At 43.3% G+C, this 23,500-nt stretch overlaps 2 protein-coding genes across 11 annotated transcripts in view; one reads left to right on the top strand and one right to left on the bottom strand.

Annotated features, from left to right (window-relative positions):
- RBM33 (RNA binding motif protein 33) overlaps positions 1-17,984 on the bottom strand; it is a 131,186-nt gene extending 113,202 nt beyond the window's left edge. For all 9 annotated transcript variants that reach the window (XM_026479211.4, XM_026479212.4, XM_026479216.4 and 6 more), the window contains exon 1: positions 17,511-17,984. In XM_026479211.4, coding sequence (XP_026334996.1) covers positions 17,511-17,553 — 43 coding nt within the window. In that variant the 5' untranslated portion in view covers positions 17,554-17,984. The remainder of the gene's footprint in view (positions 1-17,510) is intronic.
- A 29-nt stretch (positions 17,985-18,013) lies between these two features.
- CNPY1 (canopy FGF signaling regulator 1) overlaps positions 18,014-23,500 on the top strand; it is an 88,374-nt gene continuing 82,887 nt past the window's right edge. Inside the window, exons 1-3 of one of the 2 annotated variants that reach the window (XM_048213145.2) lie at positions 18,014-18,145; positions 18,606-18,650; positions 19,510-19,596. The gene's annotated coding sequence lies outside the window, so the exon portion shown is untranslated. The remainder of the gene's footprint in view (positions 18,146-18,605; positions 18,651-19,509; positions 19,597-23,500) is intronic. The other variant, XR_008956449.1, reaches the window with a different exon arrangement.

Genomic DNA, 23,500 nt, shown 5'->3' with positions numbered 1-23,500 from the left:
ATATGAAAAGATTTTCAACATTACACTGTCATTAGGGAAATGTAAATTAAAACCACAGCAGTATACCAGGACAGAGCTATGAGAATGGCTAAAATTTAAGACCTACTATACCAAGTGTTGTCAAGGGTGTGGAGCAACTGAACTCACACTCTGCTGACAGGAATGAGAAGCGATACAACCGCTTAATAAAATAGTTTGGCATTTTCTTTTTTTTTTTTTCTTTTTTTTTCTTTTTTACAATTTTTTTTATTTATTTGAGAGAGAGAGAGCACAAACGGGGGAGTGGCAGAGAGAGAGGGAGAAGCAGGCTCCCCACTGAGCAGGGAGCCCACTGCGGCACTCGATCCCAGGACCCTGGGATCATGACCTAAGCCAAAGGCAGATGCTTAACCAACTGAGGCACCCAGGTGCCCCATTTTGGCAGTTTCTTAAAAGGTTAAATATACCCCTACCACATGATCCAGCCATTCCACTCCTATATAACTACCCAAGAGATAAAGAAATATAAATCCATGCAAAGGCTTGTACACAAATGTTCATAGGCACAATATTGGTAAAAGCCCAAAACTGGAAACAACCCAAATGTTCATCAACAGGCAAACAGATCAACAAATTGTGGAATATCCTTGAGTACAATTCTACTCAGCAGTAAAGGAGAGTTAAATACTGACATACTCAACAACATGGATGACCTTCAAAATAATTATGCTGAGAGAAGCCAGACAAAAACCAGAACACATGTTCTCAGATTCCTTCTTATAAAATGGTACCATTACAACAGTAACAGAATCAGCAGCTGGAATCAGGACACAAAGACACTTCTGACAATGACACATTCCTTACACTGACTGTGGTTGTGGTTTCATGGATGTATATACATATCCAAACTTACCAAATTGTGTGTTTCAAAGATATGCAATCTCCTGTATATCAATTACACTTCAATGGACTCCGTTTTTTAAAAAGATAATCAAGAAACTTTGGTCAGGGATGAAAAACTCAAACGTCTACAGGAAGTACACAGGGGAATATAAATGACCAAAGCAGACTGGGTGGGAATTACGTCAAATTAGCAGGACTTTACCTTGCTTAGAGCATTACCACATATTACAGGAAGTGCAGGCCCAGTGAAGGCAGATTCCAACTTTTCAAGAGAAGACAAAAATATGGATTGTTCCCTAGTTTTTAAATGTAAGTAACTAACTCAAGTTTCTGGGGGTGCCTGGGTGGCTCAGTCGGTTAAGCATCTGCCTTTGGCTCAGGTCATGATCCCAGCGTCCTGGGATCAAGCCCTGAGTCAGGCTCCCTGCTCAGCAGAGAGCCCTGCTTCTCCATCTCCCCCTGCCCCTCCCCACCACTCATGCACTCGCGTTCTCTCTCTTGCTCGCTCTCGAGCTCTCTATCTCACATGAATAAAAATCTTTTTAAAAAATAAATAAAATAATTTACGTTTCTGTGGTTCGTTTTCTGTTAGGTTTCTGTGTTAGTTTTCCTTCCTCCCCTGAATTACACACTTCATGAAAACAGCATTCCGCAGCTACAACAAGAAGAACAAAGTCCCAACATTTTATAACCAGAATGGCTTGTTCGTGGCTTTTTTCACATCAGTTCACAGTGAAGGTATTAATGGTCACAATCACCCTTGGCAGACACTGCTAATTACAACGCCTAATTCTACCGAGGACAGAAAACCCTTATGCCGAGGTAACAATCACCTAGAAACCTTGTTAAAAATTATACGATCCCTAGCCCCACCCTGATTCTGATTCAGTGGGCTCTATTTTTTGTTTTTTAAAGCTTCCAAGTGTGACAACAGCTAGAGTTGGGAATCCCTGCCCCCAGTCCACCACAATCCATCAGAGAAGATACTCCACAAGGAATTTTAACTGTCATCTTGCTATATAAGTACTTCTTGCAGTTAAAACCACAAAAGTCAAAATTAGAAGAAAAAACAGTTAAATACTTCTCCAAAGGAGAGACCCCCATAAAATGTCCAAGATAATTAGCTATGAAATCATTCCAAAACAAGGATTAGTGCAAGGTGAGAAGAAACTATGAACACAACTGAGGTCGTGAAACCCACATCCTTCATTCAACAATTATTTGAGCACCTATTGTATGCCTGGCATTGTTCTAAACACCTGACATACAGGGGTGCACAAGATAAAAATTTCCACCACATATAGGTTAGAGTCTAACAGGTAGAGACAAACCAAAACCCCATGAATAAATATATATATATGGAAAACAAGGAAGAGGGCAGTAGGAGGTGCTAACCAGGCTGATTACAATTTTAAAGAGAATGGTCATTGTAAAACGCATTAAAATGTACCTGGGAAGCACTGCCAATATAACCAAGGACACTGGGGCGCCTGGGTGGCACAGCGGTTAAGCGTCTGCCTTCGGCTCAGGGCGTGATCCCGGCATTATGGGATCGAGCCCCACATCAGGCTCCTCCGGTATGAGCCTGCTTCTTTCTCTCCCACTCCCCCTCCTTGTGTTCCCTCTCTCGCTGTGACTGTCTCTATCTCTGTCAAATAAATAAATAAAATCTTTAAAAAATATATATATATATATAATCAAGGACACTGTAATAGCCCCGTACGGTGACAGACGGGAGCTAAACTTGTGAGCACCCAGAAGGTACAGAGGCACAGGTACACAGTCGTCAAATCACTGCTGTAACCTTGAAACGTAATATTTTGTTGATTATATTCAAATTTTTTTAATTTAAAAACAAAATGTACATGGGTTGTCTCTTTCAATATTTACTGTATTAGAAATTAAAACCAAGGCATTTAAAAAATATTTTATTCACAAATTGATGTAAAAGAAACAATAAACCCATTACATGTTAACGTAACATTTCTTAATGAAAACTGTATTTTAAAAAAAGGATTTTTGTTTTGCAAAACTCTTTTAACATCTGTCTTTATAGAGGACAGCTTGATTTTCACATCTGCTTCTGCATTCAATCTCCTGCAATATACTGTTCTGACTGAAGTGCATGAAAGAGATCCAACTTCAAATATATGTGACGCTGTAAAAGAGCATTAAGTGTTTTCAGATAATTTCAGATATTCTTGATACTATGCCAACACTCGACAAGTGGTGGTTTCTCAAAGGCTATTTGCAATGCAGAATCTGAAGCCTTATCAATGAACATTTCATACTCTCATCTCACCTGTTCAAATGCACTGGTATGTCTTGCACTGTTAATGTATCTTATAACATGAATGATTGTATAACGTCTTGAAAATACTGGTTCACTGAGTTATGCTGTGCTTTCAAATGTGGACACCTTTCATTATTCAATATCAAAAATTACATTTGTTAATAGAACCACCAATCTCATCAGAAAAGTCTTCAAGTATTGGGACGTTTTCAAGTTCACCACAGCAAATACAACTTTTTCAAAATTCTAATTTTTGCTCAAAAGCTTGGATTTTCTCACTGGCAATCAATACTGTCAGTTGTTCCCTTGAATAGACAGGCTCACTTCATTTGCAAGAAAACATCTGCCAACTACTAAAGTCTGAATAATTCTAGTTTTGTCAGTTGTCTTTTCAAGTAAGACTGGTGTTCTACGAAAAAAACAAAACAACAAACAGCAAATTCAGCTCTCAACTCAATCAGAAAAGTACTTTCCCTAGAAGCCCCAGGTGGTAGTGACAGAAACACCTTATGCATACTTCCCATTTTGTCACAAACTTTTTTTTTTTTAAGAGGGAGGGAGGTGGGGAGGGGCAGAGGAGAGAGAGAGAATCTTAAGCAGGCTCCACATCCAGCGTGGAGCCCAAGAAGCACGGCTGGATCTCACAACCCTGAGATCATGACCTGAGCTGAAATCAAGAGTTGGACACTTAATCAACTGAGTCACCCAGGTGCCCCAAACAATATCATTTTTTTTAAATGTACCTCAGGGTCAAGATTTAATAAAATTAATAACTTTACTGCTTCATCAAGGATCTTCCTAAACAAACTGCTGTGTTGTTTTTTTTCTGTGTGGCCTGACTTCTAAGTTTGTGGTCACTGCCCTGATTATGCTAAGGCAACAAAATGACTCACCATTACTTTTGCAACATTGGTGCGAATGAAAGCACAATAAAAAAGGCACATCGGATCTCAGCACTCTTAGGAAAATAGCCCTCACAGACACTCTGAAATAGTCTTGGGGTGTCTCTAAGACTTTGAAAGCTGTTGTATGGACAAGGATGCTCACCAAAGCATATTTTATCAACAGGGGAAAAGTGGAAATGGAGCAAATACCCAACAAAAAAAACTACAGAGCAGAGAGGTAAAATTAAAATACAGTCTTGCAATTGTATACTAGGCAGCAATAAGAACTATCACTAGTATTGCTATATTTTCTGACATGGAAAAATGTCCACAATAATATAACATGGGGGAAAACACTGCACTGTATCATGCAGTATAATGCACCACTTTATGTGTAAGATATATACGTGTATGTGTGTCTGGAAGGATATAAGCAAGACCACAAATGGCAGTTATCTTTCTGTATGGAATCAATTACAGATTGTCTTCTGTACTTTTCCTTACATTTTTACAGAACCTATTTTCTTTCTTAGAATAACAGCAATGTACTTACTAAAGTAATATACAATCATAAAACCTTCTTGCAATACCTAAAAGGTACAAAGGTACTGAAATCACCCCAAATTTCTCTGATCAGAAATAACAGGGCACCTGGGTGGGTCAGCTGGTTAAGCATCCAACTCCTGACTTCTGCTCAGATCATGATCTCAAGGTCAGATCAAACCCCACATCGGCCTCTGCTGCAGGCATGGAGCCTATTTCAAGATTCTCCCTCTCTCTCCCCCATCCACGGCTAGAGCTCTCTCAAAAAAAAAAAAAAAAAAAAGAAAGAAAGAAAAATAACAATCATAACACCAAATGAACATCATTCTAAGTGTTTATCTATGCACACATTTGAACATACAACGTGCAAACTTTAAACAAGATGGTACGATGTTTTTAGATGTTTTTAATGAAGTATGAAATTTCATACCATTTAAATTTATCAGCAGAAAAAGCCACTGAAGCTGTGCCTGGGTGCCTCAGTTAAGCGTAGGACTCCTGATCTCAGCTCAGGCCTTGATCTTAGGGTCAGGAGTTCAAGCCCTGCGCTGGGCTCGATGCTGGGCATGCAGCCTACTTAAATATGTATCTTAAAAAAAAAAAAAGCCACTGAAGTAAAAATCAATGGAATATCTGAAATTCAAGTAAAAATTTATTCAACCCAGGAGATACTTTGAGGTTAATTTCCAGGCACCACCCCCGCCCCCCCCCCCCCCCGCACAAAAATGCATACAGCATGACAGGAGTTGGGGAAAGTGAAGTTTGGTTTTACAGTAACAGAGATGAAGGATGAGCAATGACTAGATTTATGACAAGCAGATGGGCATACAGGGAAGACAGCAGAGAGGGTGAAAAGTGCTGTTTAAGCCCAGAAGACTGAATAGTTTGCTGGTTTGAAACAGCCATTCATGGAGAGAAGCAACATGAAAAATAAATGCTGAAAAGGTAGATTTGGGGCACTGCTGAAGAATCAGTGTGAGAAATCTACACTTAATACGCAACATGATTGCACTTTAGAAAAATTATCTAGCAGCAAAAAGCAGCAATGACTGAACTGATAACAGATAAACAATGGTCTGAACAACAACGTACTACAAACCAAGTAATAAAAAAAAAAAATCCTGGCTAACATCACAGTAAAGAATAGATGGGTAAATAAGACAATGGATAAATCAGAATCTATTTTTTTTTAAGATTCATTTATTTATTTTAGAGAGGCAGAGAGAGAAGCATGAGCAGGGGGAGGGGCAGAGGGAGAGAGAGAAACTCAAGCAGACTCCCCACTGAGCGTGGAACCCAACTCTGGGCTCAATCCCACAACCCTGGGCCGAAATCACGTCGGATCCTCAACCGACTAAGCCACCTAGGTGCCCCGGAATCTGTCCATTTAGAAACTCCAAGTCATGCCAACTAAATGACAAGGACAAAAGAGAAGTCAAAGAAAACATCAGTATTCTGAATCCAAAATATTAGAGGGATATGAATTGAATGATAAATGTGCTGGTTTATTTTGGGGTTGGGGATGGGTAGAAGGTAATGAGTTTGGTTTTTAAAATGTTGCATGGGTCTTATTACACACCAGGCACCTTTTGTAATACTAAAAGCAAGTCTGACTTGCTGACTGTACAGGACTGAACAGTCTCTGATTTTCAGACCCTAGGCAGATCTTAACAATTCCATTCCATTCTGACCCTCATAATCCAAAGTTAACAAAGAGGTTAAGGGCTCAGTCTCACGACACTGCTCCACTTTAGATGGTCAGCTGCAAATGGGGTGCCCTGGCTACCCACACTTCTATTGGCCAACTACAAGTTCAGGAGTTCCCACAATCACCCTTCCCCCAGGTTAAATAATTAACTCGAACAACTTGCAGAACCCCTCACAGAACCCAGGAAAACATGATACTCTGACAGTTTATTATAAAGGATAAAAATGAAGAGCCAGATATAAGCAGGATGAAGCTGGGAAGAGTCCAAGGGCAAAAGCCTCTGTCCCCATGGTAAGGGTATGCCACCCTCCCAACACAGGAATGTGGGAAGCTATCCCAAATCCCTTCACTGAGGGATTTTTATGGAGGTCTCATTAGATAAGCATGCCTTAACCACTGACCAAAGATGACAGAACTCAATCTCCAGCCCATCTCCTACGTCCTAGGAAATGAGGTTGAGGCTGAAAATTCTAACCCTTTAAACATGTGGTTGGTTTTTCAGGCAACTGGCCCCCATCCTGAAACTATATAGGTGACCCTCCCAAACAGTGAATCATTCATTAGCACACAAACGACAATAAGCTCAAAGGGTTTTAGGAGCCCTGTGCCAGGGAACCTATTCACCAGAACCTCACAATGCAACCTTATTTAGAAATAGGATCATTACAGATATTGTTAAGAGGAGGTCATACTGGATTAGGACGGGCCCTAAATTCAAGTGGCAATGCCACTTCTGGGTATACTTACAAAAGAACTGAAAACACAGGTTTGAAGAGGTATTTATACACCCATGTTCATGGCAGCATTATTCACAATAACCAAAAGGTGGAAGCAACCCAAGTGCCCACCAATGCATAAATGGATAAATAAAATGTGGTCTAGCCATGCAATGGGATATTATTTAGTCTTGGAAATTCTGACACCTGCTACAACATGCATGAACCTTGACAACACTATGCTACGTGAAATAAGCCATTCACAAAAAGACAAATGATGAATGACTGCTCTTATACAAGGTCCCAAGAGTAGAAATCACCACTACAGAAAGTAATCTGGTGGGTACCAGGGGACAGGGGGAGAGGAATGGAGAGTTAGTGTTTCATGGGGGCAGGAGTAAGAAGGTGGAATATAGATGAAATATGACTGGCCATGATTTCATATTGGTATAACCAGATGATGGACGTACAGGAACGATGCAATTATTTTTAAGTTGAAATTTTTCCCACAATAGGTCTTTTTTTAATAAGAGATATTTTAAAGTAAACTATGAATAATTTCCTACTTCCGATAAAGACTCAAAACATCGGACTGTATACTGTTGATGAGAGTGTGGGGACACAGGCATTCGCTCTGACTAGTGGTTAAGTGCAAAATGGCAAAAACCCTACACGAAACTGTGTTTGACAGTATCTGGCAAAAATCTACACGTCTTTATCTCTTTTTCCTCACTCGACAAGTCAAAACCAAAGGCACACTGGAAAAATACGAAATGACGTACCCACAGACTAACCTTCCTGGCATAAAATAAATACTATGTATTGGTTACGAATACATATACCCAGATGTATTTCTTAATTTAACATCTTGATGTTAACACATAACAGAAATATATATTGGAAACACACCAAATTCTTGACTGTGAGAGACTCTGGAGAAGAGTTAGGCGATCATGCAAAGCATAATGGGGACCTTATCTGTAATACTGGCCTTCATTTAAAAAACAAACATGCCACTGTGACCAAATGTTAAATGCTAATTCCAGCTGTGAAGTTAATAGATTTGTCCTGCTATTCTTTCACAGATTCTTTTACTGAATGATTTCTCCGGCACACAGGTCAACAGGAAGTGAGAGGGACCCAGACAGTATTGCTTTACACAGGTTACATGCCCTCTCAGGCAGCTTTGGCCATGATGTACAAACATGGAACAGATGCTTGAAGGCAACCGTTTGACAGAGAAAAGGTATTTGTTTTTTCTTTCAATGCAGGAGCAAGCCATAACGTGTAGATGTCTGTGTGCAAGGTAAAAGTGATCAAACATGAGGGTGAAGCAAAGGAAGGAAAATTACTAGCAGTGAGGTCCCAAAGGGAAAACTGCTGGGAATCCCAGTCCAAGTGTAAATCCCTGCAAGCTTCGGGGAAAAAGTTTGTGGCTGAAAAGGCTTTTTCTGAAGAAAGCAATCTCATCTCCTGACACCAAAGAAATAAAAAAAAAAATTTAAGTAGTGCAGTGAGATACAGCTACAGCAACAGTGGGAGCAGAAAACAACTAGAATTTCCAAAAGGAAGTAAGAATGACTCTCAATGTGGGTGAACCTGTGCCTGGACAAAGACCACATGTAACGAAGCAGAAAGCAAGCTTATTTTCTTCCCCCTGGAATACGGAATATAAAAATGCAGATGGAAAGGACCATGACACGAAATCCTAGGAAATACACTAAGACAAGAACTCTGGGCCCATTCTTATTATTCTTACATTTCCTACAGTCATTTCCCTTCTGTTCACCTTTAGAACACGGATAAATCCTTTTTGTAAAGTTGCAGTTTATATCTGCCACACTGAGCAGAACCAAGAGAACAAAAGGTGTCCACACAGGCCGGCTGAAGCAAGAACAATGCACCCCTGAAGACCAGGGGGAAGATGAGCTTTCGCAGGACAAGCGTGGTCCATGCCCCTGCCCACGGACTCTCCCTGGAAGGCCAAACGTGGTGCTAGACATTCATTCTATTTCCATAAGGGAGCACCTCTCCTTAGAGCAAGATTACAAGGCTACTGGAATTTTTACGCCTTTCAATTACACAGCAACCAGATGTCTATAACTAATCCAACTCTCTTACTTAGCATTCTCACTATTTCCTCTTTTCCAAGAACCCAAACTTGGATTAGAAACAATACAGAACATTAGCTTGAGTAGGGTTCTTGTCAGTTGCGTAGTCCAAGGGCCAGCAAATTACAGTCCACAGGCCAAGTAGGGTCTGCCACCCACTTCTGCCCAAATTTGGCTACTACTTGTTTATGTAAGTAAGCTTTTATTGGAACACTGTATGCCAATTCAATTACATATTGTTCACAGCTGCTTTCAACCTACAAGGGCAAAACAGTAATTGCAACAGAACCCATGTGATCTGCAAAGCCTAAAATATTTACTATTTGGCCCTTTAGACATAAAGTTTGCCAATCTTTGCTCTAGTTCAAAGTTCTCAACCTTCTTTTTGCCTCAACATCACTCTCGTGAATAATATGCTCACATTCTGAATCACTAACAGTCAAAATTCCGTATTTTATAGGCAAGTAAATCTAGACCCTTTAAACTATAACTAGAAAAAACAATCAGGATAATGTTCGAGACCTTTGAAAGTGAGCATATTAGCCCTACAGAGTAAAACTACCAAATTGAGTAACCAAGCAAAATATTCACATAGAGCCCCTATACCATGTTGTTCGGAAAATAATTTGCAGTCATTCTTTTAACAATCTCTCACCTGGGGCGCCTGGGTGGCTCAGTCTATTAGGCTTTGGACTCTCGATTTTGGCCATGATCTCAGGGTTGTGGGATCAGACCCCACATTGGGCTCATGTGCTGGATGTAGAGCCTGCTTGAGATTCCTCTCTCTCCCTTTCCCTCTGCCCCACACCCAAAATAGTAAATAATAAGTAATCTCTCACGTATATGGGCCCCTGGAGAGGTTCTCCCTAAAATGAACTTTGTATTTTGTTTATGAATTGTAGTGCACATTGACCATTTTTGCCTGTCTTACTACTGAATTTCTCCTTCCTGTGTTTGGGTATCAATCACAGTGAGTCCTAACAGAAGACAGGGCTCTGCCTCCCAATATGGAAACTATAAAAGGTAGGTCCTTGATTCTCTATCAACCTGGGCAGCCTGGAAGAGGACAAGTGGTCTTAGCTCAGCCAATGAGATGGTCCCATCATGACTTAGAATCAGAGGAAATGACACCCCATTTCTTTTCCCAAGAATCTAGACCCTCTTTTAAAAAAGTGAAACCTTCAAAAATAAAAATAAAAATAAATAAGTGAAACCTTCTAAACTGGTGAAGATCAGCTGCTAAATAGGTGAAATTTAGGGAAGAAACGTCAAAGAAAAGGAGAAAGTCCACCCACCAATCCCTCTTTTGCCTTCCACAGACATAGGAAACACTTGTGCTGACTGTGGTCACCATACTCGCCGCAAGGGTGCAGTGGAAATGCAGGAATACGCTTCTCAGAGCCTTTCTTTGTGGGGTTCTGAGTTAGGCTGTATGGGGCGAGGCAAGGCACTCGCAGGAGGTTTGAGTCCCAAGTATCATTACAGTTATCCTCAGGTGGCAGAGGCAAGACACACACACAGGACAGGAGGCCGTCGGGAAGGGGGGAGGAGCTCCGGAAAACCGCGTTGCTGCACCTGGGCTTGCGAGAGCCGGGAGAGTCGGTGGTGACTTCTTGAGAATCGGCAGGGTCAAAAGTCAACACCTGCAGCGCCGCAGACCAAGAAGGCCCCCAAGCTTTCCCAGAGTCTTCAGGGTCACAGGGCTTCCAGGCAAACTCCTGAGCTGAGATTATCCGAGAACGTTTTCCTGACCGCTGTACGTCCACCTTTCTAAGGATTGTGTAAGCCTCTAATTCCTGTATTAAAATAGCTTCATACCTGAAATGCATAGCATGGCTTCTGTTCTGACTGAAACACAGACTGATAAACTGAAATAATCCCAGCACTACTGAAGAGCTTAACAGAGGCTTCATTTTACTTCAACAAGCTATCATTTTCACATCGGTTTTCTCCTTTAATCCAACTGCGAGTTTTCCCTTTACAGATGTGAAAAACAAAACTAACCAAAGTTAGGAAACAACAAAACCAGTTTTAAACTCACGTCTACCCAACACCAAGTACAGCACTCTTAAATTTATTTAGGAAGCCCCTGTAGTAATATACCCTCTGATTTCCTATATAAAATATTATAGAGCAACTATGACTTCGTTGATGTTTAGCTAGGAGATCACTTATTCATGGCACCTACTAAATCACGCGGGCAAAATCGCTAAGTATAGGCTGCAATCTGGCGGTGTACAAGACGCATACTCTCTGAATTACACTGTCTTTTCTTAATTGACTTAATTGTTAACATTTTTAAAGTGGTATTAACATGTAAGTATTAGAGTCCCACCTTCTTTCAAAAAAGAGAAAAATATCAAAAGATCCAGAACAGCAGACACATTTAGCCATAACTAAAACAGCTAAAGCTAAACAGCATGTGGCCCAAGAGGAACAAAATCCCTCCTACTGAAGGAGTGGTAACCTCGGAGCATCCTTGGAGCACAGTGCCTGAAGGAGCAGCCGAGGGCGTGTCTGAGGCCCCAGAGCAGCCCTGTGCTTCTCCAGCCTTCATCAGTGACATATTCTTTTACTTCCCTCGACGAACTACCAAAGTGCCTATCTTCCCAAAAGCATCTTAACGAGATGTCTCATTATTCTTATGTTTTGTACGTAACTGAAGCAACGGAAACCAATAAGAGTTTCAGAAGGTGTGAACAGAAGAGATGAAAGGAAAAAAATACAATTTCCCAGAACTGAAAATGCACATTTCCACACTAAAGCGTCCACCAAATGCAAAGCACAATAAAAAGACCTACGCTAATGAAATTTTGGAACACTGATGAAGAATTGTTAAAATCCTCCAGGGAGAGGAAATGGTTATGTACAAAGGAATCAGAATGCCATCAGACTTTTCAACAGAAGTAGAAGCCAGAAAACACAGCAACCAAAAATCTAAGGAAAAGGAATTCAAGTCTAGAATTCTGGGCCCAACCAAATCATCCATCAAGTACAAGAATAAAGAATTTGTTCACACACCCATGAGCCTCAAAAAATTTACCTTTAACAAACTAGAAATGGTAGTATCGAACCCTACATTAATTCAAAAATATAAACATAGGGGCGCCTGGGTGGCTCAGTCGTTAAGCATCTGCCTTCAACTCAGGGCGTGATCCTGGGGTCCTGGAATGAGCCCCACATCGGGCTCCTCTGCTGGGAGCCTGCTTCTTCCTCTCCCACTCCCCCTGCTGTGTTCCCTCTCTCACCGGCTGTCTCTATCACTGTCAAATAAATAAAATCTTTAAAATATATATATATATAAAGAATTGTTTTTCCAGAAAAATTTATCAAAACTGACCAACTGAGGGGCGCCTGGCTGGCTCAGTCAGAAGAGCATGCATCTCTTGATCTCGAAGTCATGAGTTCAAGCCCTATTTTGGGTGTAGAGATTAAACAAATAAATAAACTTAAAAAAAAAAAAGATCCAGAGATTTCTAAAAAGCTAAATAGGCCAATAATGGTAGAAGAAACTGAAAAATAAAGAGCTACCAGACCCAATCAATGGCTTTGCAGTTCTTCCAACTTAAATTTGACAGAGATTTTTATACTGTCCCAGAAAACTTCACAACTCGTTCTAGGAAGCCAGCATTTCATTAAAAAAAAAAAAAAAAAAAAAAAACCAGGATAGTACACATGTACAAATACGAAAGAAGAAAACTATAATCCAATCTTTCCTATGATCATTGATAAATCCTAAAATGAAACCCAACAATATATTTAAAAGAACAAAGCATGCAGAAGGTTTTGAGACCAAGAATGCAAGGTTGGTTCAGCACAAGAAATCTATCAATATAATACATTAAGAGATTAAAGAAGGGGTCTCATAGATCACCTCAACAGATGCAGAAAAAGCATCTGATAAAATTAAAAACCCAACTCAAAAAACAATTTTCTTTGCCAAAAAACAATAACTATCAGAAATCTACAGTAAACACCATATTTAATGGCAAAACATCAAAAGAACAAGTTAAAACTCAGAAAAGGGGCGCCTGGGTGGCTCAGTTGTTAAGCCTCTGCTTTCGACCCAGGCCGTGATCCCGGCCTTCTGGGATCGAGCCCCACATCAGGCTCCTCCGCTGGGAGCCTGCTTCTTCCCCTCCCACTCCCCCTGCTTGTGTTCCCTCTCTTGCTGGCTGTCTCTCTGTCAAATAAATAAATAAAATCTTAAAAAAAAAAAAAAAACTCAGAACAAGATGACAAGATAGAGATGCCTGTTGCCACCTATATTCTTCAACATCATACTGGAAGGCTTGACAATGAAAGCCTCCGAGACAAGCAGAAGACAAAAAGAAACGAGAGTTATCAATATCAAATAGAAGACTTTCTAGGTATGACTAACCAGAAAATCTGAAGTACCAAACTATTAAAACAATGTTCCAAAAACCAGCTATATATAATTCAATATATATATATATTTTTAAAAAAGCTTTTCTATAATAGACCAATAACAAATGTGAGAATGTAATAAGATAAAAATCTACGCCATCCACAATGACAAATATAAAATATTTAAGAATAAAACCAACAAGAAATGTGAAAGAACTACCTAAAGAAAATTTTAGTGGGGAGCCTGGGTGGCTCAGCTGGTTGGGCATCGGCTCTTGATTTCAGCTCAGGTCATGATCTCAGGGTCAGGAGACGGAGACCTGTACTGGGCTCCATGCTCAGCAGGTAGTCTGCTTCCCCCTCCCCGCCTCCCTGGAGCACAGGCGCACTCTCTGAAATAAGTAAGTCCTTAAAAAAAATTTTTTTTACTTAATGTAAGTTCCTAAGGGTAGGGATCTCTAGTATATTTGCTATGTACCCCAGCCTCTTAGATTAGTGCCCAGCAGAGTAGGTACTCAACAAACATTTGGTAGAGATGACTGACTGACAAAAAGAAAAGCTTGACAGAAACACTCTTGTTACTAGATGAAAGGACCCATATTGTAAAAATATCAAACATTCAAATTATGTAAATAAACTCAATGCAATCTCAATAAAAATTCCAGTAGAATTCTTTATAGAACATGACTGATGATTCTGAAGTACTTTTTCTTAAAAATGCGCAGGACTAATTGAAGAAATTTCTGAAAAAGAACATGCCATCATACATACATAACATATACCCGTACATAACCACATATATATGCACACACTACGAAACAGTAATTCTAAAAAACTGTTAATGAGAACTTAAGATATTATGAAGATAGAAAAGATGGAGAATTCCATAAATCATATCAGAGCTGTTATAGGTCCCCAAAGCACCCAACACCCAAAATGAAACTCCATATGGAATAAAAGCTGAATATAAAAAAGCACAGGGGCTCCTGGGTGGCTCAGTCAGTTAAGTGGCTGCCTTTGGCTCAGGTCATGATATGGAGGTCTGGGATCGAGCCCCCCATCGATCCCTGCTCAGTAGAGTCTGCTTCTCCCCCTCCCTCTGCTGCTCCCGTTTGTGCTCTCTTTCTCTCAAACAAATAAATAAATAAATCTTAAAAAAAAAAAAAAAAACCAAACCACCATAGAAGCATAAAATGTTAAAAGCATAGAGGAATTCTTGGCATAAAGCCACCATTACAGAAAGAAAAAAAAACTTATAAAAACAAGTGACATATTTCAGAGTAAAAATTTTAAACTTCCATATGGTGAAAAGTTTAAAACAAAGTTATTTATAGGACAAGCACAATCTTTTTTAAAAAGGGGGCTAATAATCCTGATAAAATATACAAAGAATAAAAAATATATAAATAATGACAAAGATCAACCACCCCATAAAAAAAAGGGAAATGATATAAACATGCAATTCACAGAAAAATAATATATGAAAAGATGCCTAATTTCTCTGGAGATCAGGAAAACATAACAACATTATGGCTATTTTTCTGTCCCAAGATGAACAAAAATTAAAAAGATTCTTAGAAAGGGTATGGGAAATGGCGTGCTCCCACACACTACTGGGGGAGGATAAAGCAGTACGAACTTTTTTTAAAGGACGACTTGCAATAGCTATCAAAATTTTAAATGTATATAACTTGCAACACAGTATTTCCACTTCTAGAGGTATGTATCCTCCAGAAACATCTGCATAAGCACACTAAATTGTGTCTATCGATGTTTTGCACAGAATTTTCCACAGTAGCTTAAAAAGCAGAAAACTGAAATGCCCATCAATAGAAAAATGATTAAATGATCAGGAGTGGATCCGTAAAACTCTCACCTACTGACATGGAAGATTCCCCACGACTTACTTTTTTTTTTTTTTAAGATTTTATTTATTTATTTGAAAGAGAGAGAGAGCTCGAGCCCGTGCACAGGGGGCGGAGCAGAGGGAGAAGCAGACTCCCTGCTGAGCAGGGAGCAACACTGAGGGCTCGATCCCAGGACCCTGAGATCATGAAGTCAAATGCTTAACTGACTGAGCCACCCAGGCACCCCCCACAACACCCAAGACCTACTTTTAAGTGAACAAAGCAAACTGCAGAATACTACATGATTCTCTTGGTACCATAAAAGGCCACAAAGCTAAAACCGTTCAACTTACAGATGCACATAAAAGGGTATAAAAGGATTCATAAGGAAAACATTTCAAACTTTAATTCACTCATTTGTCAAATTACTGGCTGAAGATACACAATGTGCCACGAACTTGGAATAAGCGGCAGGTAAAACAGGCGTAAAACAGGCAGCATTCCTGTCTTCATAGGGTTTACAGACTAGGGTAAGAGAGATTTAAAAAAAAAAGTAGTACTAAATAACAAAATGAAATTACAAGTTGGGATAAATGTTCTGAAACAAGGCTACCACAGAACAAGAGGGAGGGAGGGAGGCTCCTACCAGGAGGTGGACAAACCTTAGATAAGAATGCCTCCTGGGGAGCCTGAGGCTGGCTAATGAGCAGCCAGCCCCCACAAGAGGGAGGGAACAGTGCTCCTAGAGCCAGCAGGAGATACTCGGGTTTTCGGTGAGGCCCTAAGAGCCAGGTCACGTAGAACTCACGAAGATTTTGGCTTTGGTATAAGAAGGGGAAACCAGGTGCCTGTGATGAAATGGAAGGCAAACCCCAAAACATCAGGGATAAAGCCTACCTAATCCTCTAAAACAGCAATTCTCAAACTTTCTAGACTCAAATTCATCGAGGGCACCGAAATTCTTTTACTTACATGAACTGTATTCATTGACATTTACCGTCTTACAAATGAGAAACTAGTAACTTGAAAGAACATGCCAGCACACATTCCAGCAGCCATCTGTGTAACATCTTCACACATCCTACAGCCTCTGAAAACCGCCACCGTACACCGTGTTTGCTCTACTAATGAAAACAGTGTTGACCCAGGAGTTCCCAGACTACACTTAAAGAGGATGATACAAAACACCGGATTCTGAACCCCAGAAAGTAACCAAGTAAGGGACACCATGCATTTTCAAACTTCAACTAGAAAGCCTCACCTCTAACAAGCAAAAAAATCGCCTGACAAAAAGGCGGTACCTAGCAAACTTACTGCCCAAAGTGACATATCTGCGTTTAGTCTCTGTGGTTTCTTCCATTTTGCCATACAAACGTTTTAATATTCAGACCAAAGCTCTGAGCAAGAAGACTGCAATGTATTCATAAGGAAGCATGACTCAAAAAGACCTCTACAGTGGACACTGGAAAGATGCTCTTGTCGATGATACTTGGCCATCTAAGGGGCTCCCTTCCTTTACCAGAGCTTTCAAGCAATCATTAAAGTCACTCTCAAGAAGTTTTCAATATTTAAGATTTAAAAAAAAAAAAAACACTTCAATCAACAAAATGTGATTTCACCACTGATTTTACCTGGAATTTGTTGGTGTCCTGTCAAAATCACTGATGCTTGCGAAACCAGAGAAAACCACTCAAGGAAACGGATTCAGTATCTAAAGCTCTTTTGCCCTGTTTCGTCTCTGTAAACTGCTGATGAAGCACTCAGAGACGTTCGTTGGACCAGTGAGGAGTTCACGCAGTAGACCCACGAGTTGGGGCTCTCCCCTAAGGACCCCTAGTTTCTGAAACGCCGCACTGCCCCACACTTCTGCACAATGGGGCTCTCCCAGCCGCGTTTCTGCCCCGGGCGCGGAGCCCACCCATGCTGGTCAGAGGCCACCCTCCCACAAGCTGGGCTCGCCGCGGCCCGGCAGGCCACAGCCTTGCCGCCCGGGACCGGCCGCCGCACCGAGGGGCCCACGGCTGCGTGCAGGCTCGCGACCGCCAGCCCCGGCACCGAGGCTCGCAGGCCACCGCGGCGAGGCGACCGACGGGAGAAGCAGGACAACGCGGGCCGAGAGAGCCCCGGCCCGTCCCCCAGCGCAGGGCGGCTCACGTACCTCCGGCGCCGGCTCCTCCGCCCGCTCCCAGGGCGGCCGCCATGGTGCTCGCGGGCCCGGCCTTCAGGGTCGCCCCGCCAAGCCAGCCGGTGGGCCACCGGCCGGCCGGGGCCCGGGGACGCGCGGCGGGGACGGGGGACGGCGGGCCGAGACTGGGAACAGGGCGGGGGCGGCCGGGGGTCTCGGCGACTCCGGCCCGGCTCCTCCGCAGGAAGAAAACAACAGACTATCGCAACATGGCCGCCGGCCCGCCCGCCGCCGCGGTGCACGCCGGGATGATGGCGACCGGCAGGGCGGGCGCGGGCCGCCTCCGCGGCGCAGAAGCTCCGGACCGCCTCCAGAGACGCAGGGCAAGCGCAGAGGGCGAGCAGGCAGGGAGCCGCCGCGCTGGATTCCTGCAGCTGTAGGATTTGCAGCGGCGGCGAGGGCGGTTACCGGCCGTACTCCGGTCCCGGGTTCTGTCGTACGGCGCTTTGCAGCAGTTGACGCCGCGCTTTCCGGCCGGCGGCCCGTGGGGCGGTGGGCGGGTCAGCGGCGCCGTCAGGACCGGGGCAGGGCGTGCTCGGAGAGGCGGGGCGGTATCTGGAGGAGGGCTGCAGGTACTACCCGGACACGCTGCGCGACGGGGCGCTGAGGTCAGTGGGAGAGAAAGGCCAGCGAGAAAGGCCAGAAAACGAGGTGCTAGTGAGTGACGTCAAGGAAAGGACGCGGGGTTTGGGGAGCCTTGGGTGCTTGTTGGCACTTGGGGTGTGGAGGCTGTGAATGCAATGGGGTCGTAGAGTACGCACGAGCTGCAAACCTGGACTCAGTGACGGCGAAGGTGGGGGGTTTGCGGGGGAAGGAAAGAAAAGGCTGTCAGGGTAGAAAGAGGAGGCTGAGCAGAAGCTCAGAGATGTCAGAGGACTTGCTAGGAACCGAGAACTGCCCGCAGTGCGTGCGGCCGCGAGCGTATTGGAGGAGGGTGCTCCGTAAGCAGTGACTGCAAAGGGGAGCAAGGGCCAGATGCACCCAGGACTTTGGGGCATTTTCCTGAAGCTGTAGGGCGCATGAGAAGGTTCTAACAACAGAAGTTACAAGGTAAAATTTGTGTTTTAGGAAGACGGCTCTGACACCAGGAGACCGGATGGGCAGCATGGAGAGGTAAGACACTCTTAGGAAACGGCCGCTGCGGTCCAGAAAGCAAGTGGCTTCCTGCATGGGAAGATGGGCATGTGACAAAACCTTAGTGGTAGACTACATGAACTTTTATAAAAGTCTTAGGACTTTGACATACGTTTGAAGTTTTCCGTAAGAAAGTGTTTGAAAAAAATAAGCTTTCCTGGATTAATAACTAATGTAAGTAATCCTCATCTAAAAGATAAAAACCAAAGAACAATTTTAAAAGTTATTTTGATTCAGCCGCATGTCATCACTGCAAAAAATAATGATAAGCTTGGTAAGCAACCTGGAAGAACTAAGTCTCCATCAGAAAGCACATCCGCGGGGCGCCTGGGTAGCGCAGTCGTTAGGGCGTCTGCCTTCAGCTCAGGGCGTGATCCTGGCTTACCGGGATCGAGTCCCACATCGGGCTCCTCCGCTGTGAGCCTGCTTCTTCCTCTCCCACTCCCCCTGCTGTGTTCCCTCTCTCGCTGGCTGTCTCTCTGTCACAAAAATAAATAAAAAATCTAAAAAAAAAAAAAAAAAAAAAAAAAAGAAAGCACATCCGCACATCCACATCTCAAATGGCTTGACCCTCTAATCCCCTTGCATTATTTTTTGAACTGTGGAGGATGGAATTCCTAACTTAGATGTTTTTCAGGATTCACTGGTGATCTAACACTCCACACACACACACACACACACACACACACACACACACAAGCTGGTGATCTTGAGAAGGACGATTCAAAAAACCAAATACCCAGAGATGAAGCAATCTCATAGTTACTTTGTAGCCAGGTTGTAATTGAGGAAAGACCTCTATCTCAGTTGTGAATGACCTAAAAATGAATTTCTTTAGGACAAGAATCTACATTTTTTTCATCAAACACCCACTGGAAAAACTTGAGCATGGACACCAAATATTTGAAGATGCTGACAAATTACTGTGAGTAGAGGTTTAACAAACCCCTTTTCTTCTCATCAGACAGATTTCACTTTGGGTTGACTTTTTAGTTCGTCCTAGAAACCCAAGGAAGTCAGAATGTCAGCTGTGTTATAAAACATCATTGCTTGTGTTAAAGATGCACTCTGGCTGGTACACTGCTGCTCGATGGAGGAAACTGAGTGATCTTTAAACATCTGTCAGGAAGCCAGACTTTGGGCTCTGTTTTTACTGAGTTTGGGGATCTAAAAGATAAACTCGGGTAACTTATTAGATGTATTAGTTCCCAGGGTCAAAGACTTCTAACCTAGGGCCAGTCCTACTCCTTCATCTTGCCCCTGCGTCACAGCTGGGGAGTCACAGAGCAGCTCTGCCAGGAGCTCATGCATGCCTGTATGGACTGCAAGGAGGAGCACCCGATAATGCCCTGCCCCCAACGTATGTTTCTTCTCTATCCGCTTAAATGAAGCTGCTGCCACGTGTGGCATTACGGGAGTGTAAATGGTTAAACGTAAGAAGACCTCCTAGTGAGCACTTACAATTTCATACATCTGAAAATCTTACAAGTTCAGCTTTAATTTGAGTTAGAAGTGAATACAGAAGCTTTCCTCTTCTGTCAATATGGATGGAAAAGTCTAGGGCCCCTCCCTCCTGCTATAAAACGGATTTTGCAGAAAAAAAAAACAACTTGTTGGATTGCTGGATTTTAGAAATTAAAACAAATCTCCAGGGGATCAAGAGAGAAGGGGGGAGAAAAGGCCTGAGCTGTAAGTGAGCATATAAGAAAGGGTTCCCTGAGGGAAGGTACCCCTACTAGCACTGCTAATAGGAAATACGTTCTTAGACCTCTGGCAGGGTGAGAGAGTATGAACATGAGGCTCCCAGATTAAGCCATTGATCCTGGAAGGGCTTCCTCAAATTATGCTTCCATGTTTTTCACAGTTTAGGATCAACCAACTGTGAACTTACAATCAGAGATCACAAAATATACAGGGGAAGAAACCACTGTAATTGAGAGTTGGAAAAATATAAACTGTAGATTGCCCTCCCAAGGACCTCAGCTATTGAAATTAACAGCAACAAAAATATATGAACTGTTTAAGGAAATGAGTGAAAGTGAGAAACCAAGGGGAGACCCTACAGGGACCACAGAGCCCTGTAGCTGTCCTTTTCTTCCCAGCCTTCTCAGTCTTGTCCTAAAGCCATTAGGTGACACCGGTTTTATGGCAGGGGTGGGGGAGGTGGAGATGGCTGTGCTGACCCAGATCCGAGTATTAGACCTCATGCCCCATACGAGGGCTGCCCAGTATGGGAAGTGAGATCAAAAAGGTGACGAGTATGTCCTTGTTGGTTGGCAGGCCAGGGTAAGGACTCACCTGGACAGAGTAAGGAAGGCCTCCACCCAGGGGGGCAATGCAACACGGAGAGTCCCAGCCTAGGCAGGATACCAGGACATCACCCTGGGGTGTGGACCCAGCATGAGGTGGGAGTAGCTCCAGAGGGGGTGAACTGGGATGTCAGCACATCAACCCTGTGAGAGGGCTTCCGTAAAACTGTAACAAAATTAACCGTTGAAATAAAATGGCAACAGAAAAGTTAAACAGATGAGACCCAGTTAAGGGTATTTTAGAGTTGAGGAGAGGCAGGAAAGGATTGCCGAGAATGGACCACAAAGAGGAAAGGCGTGGAACAGTGTGACTGAGGCGTTGAGGAACTGGGAGGGCAGAACAAGAGTGTCAGACTGGAGGTCATGGAAGAGAACAAAGACCACGGAAGAGAGGCAGTATTTGTAAACATGACGCTTGAGAATTTTCGAGAACCAATGAAAGACATCAGTGCACAAATACAGGAAGCATGATGAGCATTAAGTTAGAGAAGTTGGGAGAAATCTACACCTAGATGCATGTGATACAACTAAAAAATATATCCAAAGAAAGAGGAGACCTTAGAAGCAACGAGAAAGAACCTGCCACATCTGGTCACGGCACAGCAGCAGGAGCAGGTGCCCCCCATGAGTGAAAGCTGGACAAATGTGAAACACACTCTTTTCTGGCATTGGACAGCACACAGCACTGGACCGCAGTCACCGAGAGAGGAAACCACCACGGTGGGCCTTACTGTCCAGTTTTCTGCCGGGAAGCACTTTCTGGACTGTGGGGGAGGAGGGGAAACTCAAGTAAAACACAGCAGTCGTAATGCTTTGAGAGATCAGAGTCTCGAGGTGCTGCTGGGGGGCATTTGTGGGGCTCAGTGCTAGAGATGATGGAGCAGTGTCGGGAAGGAGCTCCAGAAATCTGCGTCGGCTCACCTTGAATGTTGCTGCAGGTGAAACCCCAAGAGAATGGGAAAAGTACACGGAGAGTCAGCTGTAAATGGAACAATTCCCAGAGCTCACACCACTGTCCCCACGACCTCCACGGCCAGTGTTCAGAGTTCCTGAGTTACGTGCGGCCCACTTTAGATATGGCTGCTCCCCCAATCCCTAGACCAGTGTTTCTCAAAGCGCCATCCAGTTTAGAAATTTGCTTTAAAATCAGTTTGGGGGGGGGGGGGCGCCTGGGTGGCTCAGGCAGTTGGGCATCTGCCTTCAGCTCAGGTATGATCCCTGGGTCCTGGGATGGAGCCCCACGTCAGGCTCTCTGCTCAGCAGGGAGTCTGCCTCTCCATCTCCTCCTGCTGCCCCTGTTTGTGCGCTCTCTCTGTCAAATAAGTGGACCATAATCTTTAAAATAAATAAGATCACATTTGGGTCCTTGTGAAAATGCAGATTCCTAGGTTTCGTGCCAGTTTTATCAACTTTTGATTTCCGGAAGTTGGATCAGGAAATCACTTCCCAGGTGCCTTTTATGCTCAAAGTATAAACGCAGCTCCACAGATGTGTCAAGTTGGGAAATGTTAGGTTATTCGACTTAGTTCTCTTGCACCTCTCCTATTATGGAACTCGATGATGAATTCACGTTTTACAGTGGAGGAGCTATGTGCTTCCTTAATTTTACAACTTCAAGCTCAGGAGTCTAGGGGCATGAGGTCTTTAGGAAACTCTGCGGCAGCTTCAGGGTAGTGTCAGTGCTGATGGGGTAAGTGGTGTCGAGGAAGGTGAGGGAAGGAGGCTCGCCAGGCATAGATGTCCAGCACGTGGCAAGTTGCTAGACTCCCGTCTGTGTAGTTGGGTGTGTACCTGGCTTCCTGTGGTGCCGGGGAGAAAGCGCACGGCTGAGTCCTCAGGAGAGTACCTTACAATGCAGACTGCTTCGGGCCAAGGCAGAAAAGCTGATGAAGCCACACTTTGTATTTCCCCAGGGAGCTCAGAATCCTCATTTATCCCCCACACATCACCTATGGTAAGGCAGTGAAGTTGCCTTACCTTACTGGTGAGAAAGCCAGCTGGCCCAGATCACAAAAGGGGCTCATGATACTGTCCCCGCTATGAGAGCCCACCCTCCCCACTCTCCTGGGTGCCCTGTGGTATCAGCAGGGTAAGGCCTTGCCTCTCCTGGGACCCCAGCACAACAGCACAAACCCGTCTTTCAAACCCTGCATGCACCTGCACGTGCACCCAGCCAGGCCCCCCCCCCCCCACTTTGGCCTAAACCCTCACAAACTCAGGCATTCGCACGGTGATCCTTTTGAGGGGTTCGTTGCTGTGACTTACATATTCACCCTGTTCTTCTCAGTTATTACTTTCTGTAATCGTTCTTTTTATGGTGCTTTCTTTTCTTAGCCTGTTTTTCTCTCGTTATTAAGAACATTTGCTTCATAAAAATATGGGAAGGATGTTGTCCTAAGTCACACTAAGAGTTAAATATCCTATATGAACTGGATAATTTTAGATGTAAAGAGGCTAAATAATGCATTTAGTGCTGACAAGCAGAGTAGCCAGCGAGACGTCGGATACACACCTGAACAA

Source organism: Ursus arctos, unplaced genomic scaffold, assembly GCF_023065955.2.
Source record: "Ursus arctos isolate Adak ecotype North America unplaced genomic scaffold, UrsArc2.0 scaffold_3, whole genome shotgun sequence".
In the NCBI taxonomy this organism is placed as follows: domain Eukaryota; kingdom Metazoa; phylum Chordata; class Mammalia; order Carnivora; family Ursidae; genus Ursus; species Ursus arctos.
The sequence above is the reverse complement of the archived record's forward strand: the minus strand, read 5'-3'. Positions and strand labels throughout refer to the sequence as shown.